The sequence below is a fragment of the Mus pahari genome, chromosome 12, assembly GCF_900095145.1.
Source record: "Mus pahari chromosome 12, PAHARI_EIJ_v1.1, whole genome shotgun sequence".
In the NCBI taxonomy this organism is placed as follows: Eukaryota; Metazoa; Chordata; class Mammalia; order Rodentia; family Muridae; genus Mus; species Mus pahari.
Genome location: NC_034601.1, coordinates 44037092 through 44049279, shown reverse-complemented (window position 1 = coordinate 44049279; position 12188 = coordinate 44037092). Strand labels below are relative to the sequence as shown.

Here is a 12188-nt window from a genome sequence, read left to right as displayed (position 1 = left end):
TGGAACTCACTTTGTAGACCAGGCTGGCCTCGAACTCAGAAATCCGCCTGCCTCTGCCTCCCGAGTGCTGGGATTAAAGGCGTGCGCCACCACGATCGGCTAAAGCTTCAAATTTCTTAAATTCAAAAACATATTTAAAAGATCCTATATCATGACCAAGTGGGTTTCATCCATGGGTGTGGTTCAACATACATAAATCACTAAGTGTATACCATATAAGGTAACTTAAGAATTATATCATCATCTCAATAATGGAGAAAAGATGTCTGACAAACTTCAAGGTGCCTTCATGATAAAAGTCCTGGAGATATATAGATATATATATATAGCTATAGATACACATCTATCTCCAGGTATATATATATATATATATATATATATATATATATATACCACATTACCAATATATGGCAAAATAATAAAGGAAAATACATTAGAGCCAATATTGTAGTAAACAGGGAACCACTGAGAGAACCAGGAATCAGGAATGAGACAATACCCACTTCCCTGTTCTAAGTCAATGTAGTGCCTGAAGTTTTAGCAATGAAACAAGAGAAAGACATAAAATGAATAGAAACGAGAAAGGAAGAGGTCAAACTATCCCTATTTGCATATAGTATGAATATATATTTGAAAGCCTCTATAGACTCTAACATAAACAAACACTTTTAGTAAAGTTGTAAGGTACAAAATAAGTATATAAAAATCAGTAGCCCTCACAAATACTAACAATGAACTCACAAAAAAGAAATGATTTGTCATTCCCAACACAGGAATAGAACTAACCCAGGAAGTGAAAATTATCAGCAATGAGAACTTCAAAACACTGACAAAGGACATCAAAGGAAACACTAGACAACGGAGAGGCCATTCCATACTCCTGGGATGAGGAAATTAATATCATGAAAATGTCTATAATATCAAAAGTCATTTACAGACTCAATGTAATTCATATCAGAATCCCTATGCTATTATTAAAAGAACTAGAAAAAATGGAAAACCGATCCAAGATCCACATGGGACTACAGAAGACCACAAGTGGCCAAAGGCATCCCAAGGAGGAAAGCATGGCTGAAGGCATTGTGTTTATGACTTCAAATCATACTACAGAGCTACAGTGATAAATGCAGATGACAAACCAGATGACAAACTAGGCAAGGATACCAATGGAACAGAACATAGAAACCAATAAAGACATCAAAAATATGCAGTTGAAAAAAAAAAACAGTGCATACAAAAGAACAGTGATGGCCAAATTGGACGTCTTCCTGAAGAATCTTCAGATCCATTTTGTTTATCCTGTACGAAAATCAGTTAGAAATGGATCAAACACCTTAATTTAAAACCCCAAACATTGAAGTTATTAGAGGAAAATATACAGTATACATTTAAAGATAAATGTTTAGGTAAGAACTTCTGGAATAGATCTGTAATAGTGCAAGAACCAGCTCCAAGAATCAACAGATGGAACTACATAAAATTTAAGTTTCTGCACAGCAAAGAAACTATCAACCCAGGCAACAGACAGCTACAGTATCTTTGACAGAAATACTCAAATAGGACAATATCAGAACTTACAGAGAGTGAAAACTAAAGGAAAACAAAACAACTGTAGGCTACTGCATGAACAATTCTCAAAAGAAGAAACACAAACGGCCAAGGCATATTTTTAAAAGTGTTCACCATCCTTAGTCATCAGGGAATTGCAAATTAAAGCTACTTTGAGATACCATCTCATCCTAGTCAGAATAGCTATCATCAAGAAATCTGACAATAGATGCTCATGAGGATGCGAGGAAAGAAGCAACGTTTTATTTATTTATTGCTGGTGGCAGTTCAAACAAGTACAGCCATTATGGAAATAAATATGGAACTTTCTAAGAAACCTGTTGTATAACCCAACTACGCTACAACTCTTAGCCAAACTCCCAAACGATTGCATATTCTACCAAAAAGCAGTGCATAACCATGTTACCATTGCACTCCACACATCAGCAAGGACCAGCCTAAGTAAATAATGGATGGATAATGAAAAGTGGTATGCATACACACAGGATTGTATTCAGCTGCAAGAAAACAAGACAATGAAGCTTGCAGGAAAATCGATGGTCCTGGAAAGACAAAAGACACATGTTCTCTTTCACATGCAGATCCTAGCCTGGGGTGTAGGGGGTGGGATGAAAATCTATAATGCTATAAAGGAGATCAAGAAATAATGAAAAGGGATGATTAGAAAAGACAGGGAGTAGGCAAAGGACACAGGGTACATAAATGAAGCAAAGAGACTGGGGGAGGGGCTCCAAGGAAGGGGCCAGAAATAACGGGAATAGGGAGATGAGGGGCTAGAGAATCTACTAAAATACACTTTGAAAATGCCATACTAATACTGTAATGCCTTGTATGCTAATTTTAAAATTAACCCCCCCCACACACACACAATTTTAAAGAGAGAAAAATGTTACAAAACAGCAGCACCATATCACAACAAAGATGCAGAGAAATTAGGTCATTCATATTGCTGACAATAACATAAAAAAGAACAGCCACTCTGGAATCCTGTTAGTGGTTTCCTTTAAAAAAAAAAAAAAAATCAGCATGTACTTAGTAGATAGCCCAAAACTGAAAGTGATCATAATGTCTTGTAGAGGTGAATGATTAAACAAGCTAATAAGAAATCAATGGGATGCACCTTAGTTAAAACCCCATGGGATTAGTTTTTGTTATGAACGTTCATTACAAGCAAACAAAAAACATAGTCAAGCACAAGAAACCCAACAGTTCAAGGGCATCATGCCGAGTGGAGCACGCCTTAGAAGATCATTTGTTATTGGTTGATTATAATGCATATATATTCATTATAACTCAATAATTCATTGATGAATTATTGTTGAGTTGACAGAGTCACAGATACAGATGACACATTAGAGACTGCCAGTCAGGAGTAATTCAAGCTGTGGTGAGTGCCTGAGGTTAGCATGGGGATGTTTGCGCTGATGTATCTGTTCCATATTGCAATCACCATGGTGGTTAGCCAAGTGGGATGAAATAACAGAGAATCTCCTTAAGTTCTGATACCATGGCACAGATACATAAGATGCAACCACTCAGGGTGACTGAATTAAGGGTACAGAGCACTTCTCTATTTCCGCTTCTTCCCATGCAACACCAGATAATTTAAAAAAAAAAAATTAAAAGTGTATAAAAAGCCAGAAACTTCAAGCTTCTGGTAGAATTTTTACATTGTATACAACAAAACATTGTCCCATCTTAATGGCACAAAATAAAACCTGGCTCTTGGCTTTGTGTGTGTGTGTGTGGGGGGGTTATTTTGCAAACAACGATAAGATAGTTATACACAAATAAGCTCTGTCTTCATCCCAGACACTGGGATTCCCTTCCCACTCATCTCTGTTCCATTTTTGTCTTTTTCAGTCTCAAACTAATGTTTTTGTTTGTTTGTTGTCGTCAGTTTTTTAGTCAGTTTTCCCCTCAGTGATCTGGACCACTGTTCCTAAGGTCTGGCCCTTTCACTCCCATGAACCTATTCACTCTCAGAAAACCTACAACTAGGTAGAGAATGACCTCTTCCTGTACACAGTCCTGACTGACCAGATCGTCCTGAAAGGCAGACATTAAAAAAAAAAAAAAGTTTTAACCCAAATTAACATCAGTCATAATGTAAGGTATACGTGAGCTTCTATGCGGAGGCCTTATTCTTCTTGCCTCCTAAGCCATTCCTCCACTTCACAGCAGCACGTGGACACCACATCAAATAAACACCCCAAGAAAATGAGGTTTTTATCCTCATTTTTTAGAGATAGGCAACTTGGGCTCAGTGAAGAGTCTTTCTTGATGAACGGGGTGAACAGGGAGTCCTGAATAGGATGTGTAACTCAGACTACATGATTTCTAATCCTGGGTCAGAATATTTAATCAGGTCACGCACACACGCGCACACACACATCTGCTAAGAGACCTTTTGTAATTTTCAAAGCAAGAACCGATGGGAAGTAGCTGACCTAATTCAGCAGTCCTGATCCCACCCAGAGCTGGTTCTCAAAGTCTCATCAACCCTGAGTTCTGCAATACACCTTTCGGTTTAAGTAGAGCTTTAAGATGTACTCTTTAAAACTGTTAGGATTCCTTGTATGTGGTTCTAAAAAAACAAAAAACAAAAAACAAAAAAAATCAGCCAGCACAGCAGAAAAAAATAGAAAAGAAAGGAGACTGTTTACTTCAGATAACAACACTGCTGTCCGCAACTCACCAACCCACTCATGAAAAGTCTGGACGCTAGCATCAAGACTGAATTCAATTCGGTTAAGTTGAATCCCTGCTTCCCCAGTTGCTGGCAAGTGTAGCAAGCTGGCCACAGAAACCTCCAGGAATCAGCATGATTACCTAATTTGCAACCTCCTTTCTCCTCCTCGTCCCCTGCCGGGGTAGTGGGGTAAGAACAGGCTGATCCTTGGTCAGTGTTGACGGCTATAAGACCACAAAAAGACGAAATAACCAGGAGGAACTTTACAGATTCATAGAATTATAAAAAGTACATTTTGTTCGCACAAGTTTCTGTTGGCTTGGTAAGGTGAGGTCTTGCCCCGAAGCTCTTCTGTAACTCACTACTACGGAGTCCAGGGTTACCTCTAATTTGCAGCAATCCTCCTGTCTCAGCCTCCGTGGTGCTGAGATCAGTCCTGGGCCACCACACTCAGATAAATTACATTTGATGACAACGAACAGAAACACCCATTATGTCAACAGAAGAGTTGTTTTTAACATGAGGTTTCTGTTGCCCAGGCTAGCCTCAAATATGTTATATAGCTGAGGCTGGGCCTTGCTCCTGAGGAAGGAGCTATCGATGAGAGACAAGCCTGGCTACTACTGTGCTTTTCCTAAGAGGGTCAGTATCACTAGGACACAGGAGGCCTTTAGGCAAGTTTTAAGGTCTTACTTTTACTTGCTTTAAGTCTGTTTTCTCCTGCTGTAAGAGTACCAGGAGGAGGTGACTGGTAAGCAGCTTAACTTGGTTTCTGGTTCTCAGGCCTAGAAGTTCCACTGCACAGTGCTGACACCTGCTCAGCTTCTGAGGAGGATCTTTGTGCTACCTCACAACGCTGTAGATGAGCTAGATGAACTCTGTGTGTGTGTGTGTGTGTGTGTGTGTGTGTGTGTGTGTGTGTGTGTAAAAGAGAAAGAAACACGAGTGCCAGACTCGCTTTCTTTCCAGATGGCTAGCCCACCTGCCCGAGAAGAGCCTTAATTCCTCCTAGTGACTTCTGTAAGGTCCCACCTCACAGCACTCCCACAGTGGCAACCATATCTCAACACACGTTTCAGAACAGGCAAACTGTGTCACTTACCCGTGCGGTTTTTCAGCTCTATAACTGTTTTGCCTTCTCTGGATAACTCTGTCACTTCGCAAGTGTAGTTTCCCACCACGGCCTCACGCATATCCATTTTCAAAGAGGCAATGCCTCTGAGTAAGTCTGAGACTGAGATTTTTGCACTGGTGAAGTTTTGATCTGTAGTAGAGCTATTTTTATTTCCATCATAGATGAAAATATACCATTTGTTCAACTTCCACTTCACAAACATTTCTTCGGTGCTTTGTGCCTCCACATTACGGACGATGCAAGGGATGACCACAGTTTCATTGCATGAAGTGAACTCTACGGAATTAACGTTACTAAACAGTAGTTGAGCTGAACCTGGAATACAGACACAAAAAAATATTTCATTACAATCTGCATATATGATGTATTATCTTAGGTGTATTACAAACCCTTAACGTAAAGAAAACTCCTTCAATTGTTCATTTCCGCTAGTAGTACAAGAACAAGGTGAAAAATAGCAACAAATTATTTGCACACCAGCCAGTAGACTGTAACTTTTCTTTTTTTTTTTTTTTTTTTTTTTTTTTTTTTTTTTTTTTTTTTTTTTTTTTTTTTTGGTTTTTTGGTTTTAATAATACAAAGTATGCATACCATGCATCTTGGGGATAAATTTACCAATTGTGTTGGAATATGCAAGGTACAGTATCTAGCTTTGAAAGCTCTGAAGTAATCATGTCTGCTTACTGATATATGTAGAAAAATACTCTCCTTACTATGGGAACATCCTGAATAGAAAACCAAATATTCTATTCAGGCTCAACTTCCATACACATCTTCTAGATGGAATGTGCTAAAGTGATATGAAATTTATCTCTTCACTCAGGCTGCATAACCCAAAAGAAGTGGCCAGTTCTATTATACTTTAATATACAAAGCAACTGGAATGAATCAAATCTTATCTTTCCAAGAGGATGGAAAGTCTTGGAATACTAACGAGGAAAAAAAAATGTTCTCTGTGGCTATTTCCCACTTCAAAAGAGACAGCGATAGGCGCTTTGTATGCAAGTCCACACAAAGGATTCCACACAATTGAATGGCATTTTTCCTACCCCGACATTTCACTGACTCTACAGAACAATTTTGAAATGTAGATTACAGGTATTTCTTCCTCCAATAAACCATAAACTACCCTAAAAGCCAAGAAACAAGTTGAAAGCAAGAACAGATGCTGCTGATGAGTAGAGAATACCCATTGGCTCTTCTCAATGGCATAGACCACCCTTGAGTGCCCCGCTTACCATTTGACTCAAATGGCAAAGATGTAGAGGAACTCCCATTGTATTGTGTAACATAGCCATTTAGCCAAAGCTCTTATCTGAGTAGCTTGTTGACTTTGCCTTTAAAACCCAAAGTACCAAAGAATATAAAACATTAACTCCGTTAATCTTTAATAGTTCCTCTTTCTATGTAAACCAGACATAAAATTGAGGGCATAAAATGTTACTCTAAGAATATAATTATTAATATAAGCTTTTGTACTAAGATCTGATGATTTTTTTTGGATTTCCTCAGTTTCTGTTGTTATGTCACCCTTTTCATTTCTGACATTGCTAATTAGGATACTGTCTCTGTGTTCTCTGGTTAGTCTGGCTAAGGGTTTATCTATCTTGTTGATTTTCTCAAAGAGCCAGCTCCTGGTTTGGTTGATTCTTTGTATAGTTCTTTTGGTTTCTACTTGGTTGACCTCAGCTCTGAGTTTATTTCCTGCTGTCTACTCCTGTTGGGTGTATTTGCTTCTTTTTGTTCTAGAGTTTTCAGGTGTGCTCTTAAGCTGCTAGTTTCTATTTGGAGGCACTCAGAGCTATGAGTTTTCCTCTTAGCACTGTACTCAATAAAACAGGAAAATCTGGATGAAAAATGAACAATTTTCTAGACAGATACCAAATACCAAAGTTAAATGAGGATCAGATAAACCATCTAAACAGTCCCATAACCTCTAAAGAAACAAAAGCAGTCAATCATTAAAAGTCTCTCAACCAATAAAAGCCCCAGACCAGGTGGGTTTAGTGTTGGATTCTATCAGACCTTCAAAGAAGACCTAATGCCAATACTCTTCAAACTATTCCACAAAATAGAAACAGAAGGAACACCACCCAGTTCATTCTATGAAGGCTGCGTATTCTTTCTTGGAGATGGATCAGTTTCTGTCTAATCAGGAACTTGTCACAATTTCTTTTCATAGAGAATTTCACAAGAGATTTTTTTTCTACTTCTATCATGTTTAATGTTCCAAATAGTTTTTAAAAACTGTTTGAGTGCATACTACTTGCAGCTTCAAAAGATATTATGTATATTTAAGAGGCATTTAACTATTATAAATTATTCTGATGACTTAAAAAAAGGAAATACTGACTTGTTTATTTTAAGATAAATTGTATTAGTTTAATAAAGAAAACTAAAAAAAAGAAAAAAGGAATGTAATTATTAATAAATACTCATCGTGTTGAATCTAAGTAAAGACCTTCACCAGAATACACTCTGGACTGTCTTTAAGGACACTCAAGCCCATGTCTTCTGCCTGGCATACTGGTTCACAGTGCTAAGCAATTCATTTTTCTATAGCATGGTTTAATAAGAAGGGTCAGAGCAAACAGTGGGTGACTTCCTGGAACACTAGGGAGCAACCCAGGAGAAAACAACTAAGAAAAAGCTCCCCAAGCAATGCCATGCTGCACAAACACAGGGCAACAGCCCAGAACCGGGCATCCTGGCACCTACTGAGATAAGCTGGGCCCTCTGGACTCTCCTGGGAATGCACCATCTGAAGCAGCCCGGGGGGCATTCATGGTTCACCTTTCCAAGTTCTCTAGATTTTTAGCCACCCAAATATTAGGAAGCCCCAGGCTTCAAGTCCAATTACAGTCTCTATACCCATGGAGTTTTGTGTTATTTCCCTGGAGAAAGAGACACTTAGGGCAAGGACTCACACAGTAAAGGGAGGTGAGGGGGAGAGAGAAGTGGAAGGGAAGTATCAGAGAATGCCTGTAAAGGCTCTGAGACAGATAGGAAGTTCCCAGAGTTTCTTGTTACTTGCTGGGCACTACCCAGCAGATCTGCAGTTGTTAAGATTTTAGACAGTTTCTGCTTCCAGGGTCTTCCACCATCTACAATTGAGTAAGTTGTTGGAATGGGGGATGGGGTGCCATTCACAAGATTCTTCTACAGAGATAGAAATTTTTCACTGTAACAGATTCGTTCCTCATGCAAGAGGAACGAATTCCAACAATATTAATTTAAAAGAAAAAATCCTGAAGATCCTGACCAGTTTTGCATCCTTTAATAAATCCTTTAAGTATTCTTGCTTGTCTATGATGTGTCTGCTCTACCGATTTGCCTTCAAAAGCGGTTTTGTCTACTTGCTGGTTTGTTCCTTAAGGGGTAAAATGAAAATGTTGATGTTATGTCCATTTTATAGCAGCATGAGTCATTTCAAGATTTAAAAATTATATTCGTATGAGTCAAATGAAAATTATGCTTTTCCAGAAGACTCAAGAGAAGGGATCTGCCATTCTATGAGGGTTCCCCCCCCCCCAGAAGACCCAGGTAAGAATGAGGTGGCTGGCAAACACACCACAATTTTCTAACTTGTTTGGAATATTCCTCTTCCGGGGACTCCACAAGCTATTAATTACATGGTGTTACTTCTTGCAGTGAAAACATTTCATAGCTGAAGCAATTTAAGCAGAATAAACGCTGTCAGTAAAATGAAAAGTAAATTTGACCTGGCTAAACCAAGACAACCTTCATAATAATGAGTAAGTAAGAGTAGCCCCAAACATCCCTAAACATGTTATTAGAAACACTAACATCGTCTGATATGGGCCTTTTATCTCTTGAGGAAATTTTGGCTAACAGTAAATGACAATAAATAATGAACATAAAATTCATCCGGGTAAGACATGCTGTAGCAGTCTTATTCCAGAGTATGGAAACTTAACCTAAAAGGATGATGGCAGAGTTACCGGCAAAGTACCAAATAAACTGGGGAAGATGCACTGATATCGACTGCCAAAAATATTAGATCTCACAGCCTCCATGGACATAACACCAACAGCGCAAACCTCCTCAAGTCAGTCCTGAGCAGAGCTGTTCGGTGGCAGAGAGGTCTGATCCATATGTTACAGCTCCTGTGTTCAGCTCAGAAAAGTAGACACGCAATCAGCAGTTAAGAATAACCCAGATGAAACATTGCCAGGATGGAGGGATGGATATGATAATGAAATAAAATAAAATAAAAGAGCAGGACTTATCTTTAGTTGCTTAGAATTCTCATAGGGCGACTGTAAGCAGGTTATACAACACAAGGTCACACATGTAGCTCTTTCTGCACCAGCAGTGCTATGGAGGGCAGAAAATCAACCTGTCTAGCAGGTTCCTGAGAAAATTTGCATTGCTCCTGAGGAACAGGAGGTTGTCATGTCCTCACTGCTCCTCTGGGCCCCTAATGTTTTCCGACATCCCATGTAAAATTTCTCCCCTTTTAATGACTCTGAGACAATTCCCCTTCTGCTTCCCAGCTTGTGCCCTCTCTCCCTACATTACTCACATTGAGTCCTCCCAGGAAGCCTGAGGCTTATAACACTTCCCACATAAACTTACCCACAGCCTCTATCCATGGTTTTGTTCTCTCCCTTCCAGAAATGAGTTCTTTACGCAGAGCTTGTTTCCATTGCTGACTCTTGTCCATCATCTAGAGGACTCATGGACTGCTAGCCTCCACATGCCCTTAGGCCATTTATGATATGTTTTAAATTGTCTTTTAATAACTGTATATGCACCAAACTTTAAAAAGCCTGCATACTCATCTCTCTTACCCAGCTTACTACGAAAATGGTCTATGTGCATTTCTTGACGTCTGTGCACTCCCAGACTACGTCAAAAGACTATGTCCACTCTGCTCACTATTACTGTACCATTGCTCCAGCTCTTATGCAAATCACTACCTCTTATGAATAACCCAATTCACATGCTTCATTTTGTCTTGACTTCTCTATAGTTCTTGAGCCAGGGAGCAGCTCCTCTTTTTTTTTTTTTTCCTTAACTTTGTTCTTCTACCTCTAATATACCTGTTTGTTTTCTCCATTTTGTCCTAGCTTTTTAAACCTAGTCCTTGGTTCATACTACCATATCAGTGTTCCTAAGCTGCGATGGTTTTAATCAGAATGGCTTCATAGTCTCCTATGTTTGAACACTTGGTCCCTAGTTGGTGGAACTGTTTGGGAAGGATTAGAAGGCATTGCCTTATTGGAGGTATGTCACTAGGAAGGGCTCTGAGGTTTCGAAAACCTAAACCATCACAGTTGATGCTCTCTCTGTCTCCTGATGCCAACATGTAAGTTATCAGCTACTGTTCCAGTGCCCTTCCTGAGTTCTGCTATTATGTTCTCCACCATGATAATGGAGTCCCTCTCTTTAACTGTTAAGCAAGCTCCCAACTAAACAGTCATCGTGTCTCTTCACAGGAAAAATCAATAACTAAGACAAAGGTTTCATGGTCAACAACTTCTTACCAAACATCCCTCCTTATTCCCATAGTTTCAACAATCAGAACATTTTCTTACTAAACCAGGCCCCACCTTTCCTCTAAACTGGGGGCTTTAATCAATCATCTGTTATGCATTTCATGGAGAGTTACTGCAATCACGTAAAAATTTAACGAAGTTCCCCAAACTATATAACACTATGTTTCTCAATCTTCACCTTCCCAAAAATATTTACAATTATCTACCAGTAATCAGACTTGGACCCATAAATCATTCTAGATTCCTTCCTCTTTCTCTAGCCACAAAATTCTTGTTAGGCTAAGCTAATCAGCAGTTTCTAAATCCAAAGCCTGTTGAATGAATGAATTACACCCTCACCCTTATCCCTTGAACCATTGTCAGACCTCCAAACTGGCTCCCTGCCTCAGTCTTCCATACTGTCCCATGCCAACAATGCCTTTTCCATCGTCCTCAAAATAACTGTTCTAAATGCAAATGTGTGCTTCACTGACCAGTGGAACCCCATCACCCCCATTCTCAAAAAGCCAACTTCTCAGGACATTAGCACAGGAAACAAACAAGGTCCTCTGAGATCCTTTCCTGCCTCATCTCTTGTACTCTCATTTCCAAACCAGTCTCCCTTCACAATGACCTTCCTGCAACCCCCCACAGATAGGCAGATGTGATCCTATAAACATGGCTTAGTACTAACTGACCCCCAGCATAGGGAAGCCCACCCCCTTCTCAGGGCACAGAGTATGTGCTGTGGTTAAGAGTACACACACCTTGGAGCCAGACCCCACATCATAGTTGTAGAACCTTAGGCAAGTTGCTTAACCTCTGCACTTGAGTGTCCTCATCTACAATGCATTAATAAAGGTATCTACTTTACAGGAGATTTTGTGAAGATTTAATGAGAAGATGAACATGAAGCTCTCACTGTACCATCTTTCACTCACACACTTAACAACTACTTACTAAAGATGCAGATGTGCAGTTCTCTGGTCATAGCATCATTGAGATGCTAATTCCAGTCCCCTGCCCACTATCAACTACCTCTCTATTGTCCCTTCTTACTCTACTGTCCTTGCTCACTGTGCAAATGCTCACACAGTATTGCTTAAGTCTCTTTCCAGTTGCTCTTTGAAAGGTAGGAAGTACCTTCACTAGTATCCTAAGAGTTTCTGCAAGCATTCAGAAAGGATTCTAAACATTTCTTGTGAATATAAACGTTAAAGCAAACATTTAAAAAAAATCCAAAACCCAAACAGAGTGTGTGTGTGTGTGTGTGTGTGTGTGTGTGTGTGTG

At 39.4% G+C, this 12188-nt stretch overlaps 1 protein-coding gene across 10 annotated transcripts in view; it reads right to left on the bottom strand.

Moving 5' to 3' along the window:
• The window catches only part of Cd47 (CD47 molecule), a 55711-nt gene that overhangs the window by 37540 nt on the left and 5983 nt on the right, over positions 1-12188 (bottom strand). For 7 of the 10 annotated variants that reach the window (XM_029544473.1, XM_029544470.1, XM_029544471.1 and 4 more), the window contains exons 2-3: positions 5364-5711; positions 4402-4485 (exon numbers count right to left, since the gene is read on the bottom strand). In XM_029544473.1, coding sequence (XP_029400333.1) covers positions 4402-4485; positions 5364-5711 — 432 coding nt within the window. The remainder of the gene's footprint in view (positions 1-4401; positions 4486-5363; positions 5712-12188) is intronic. The other 3 variants (XM_029544475.1, XM_021209400.2, XM_029544474.1) reach the window with 1 other exon arrangement.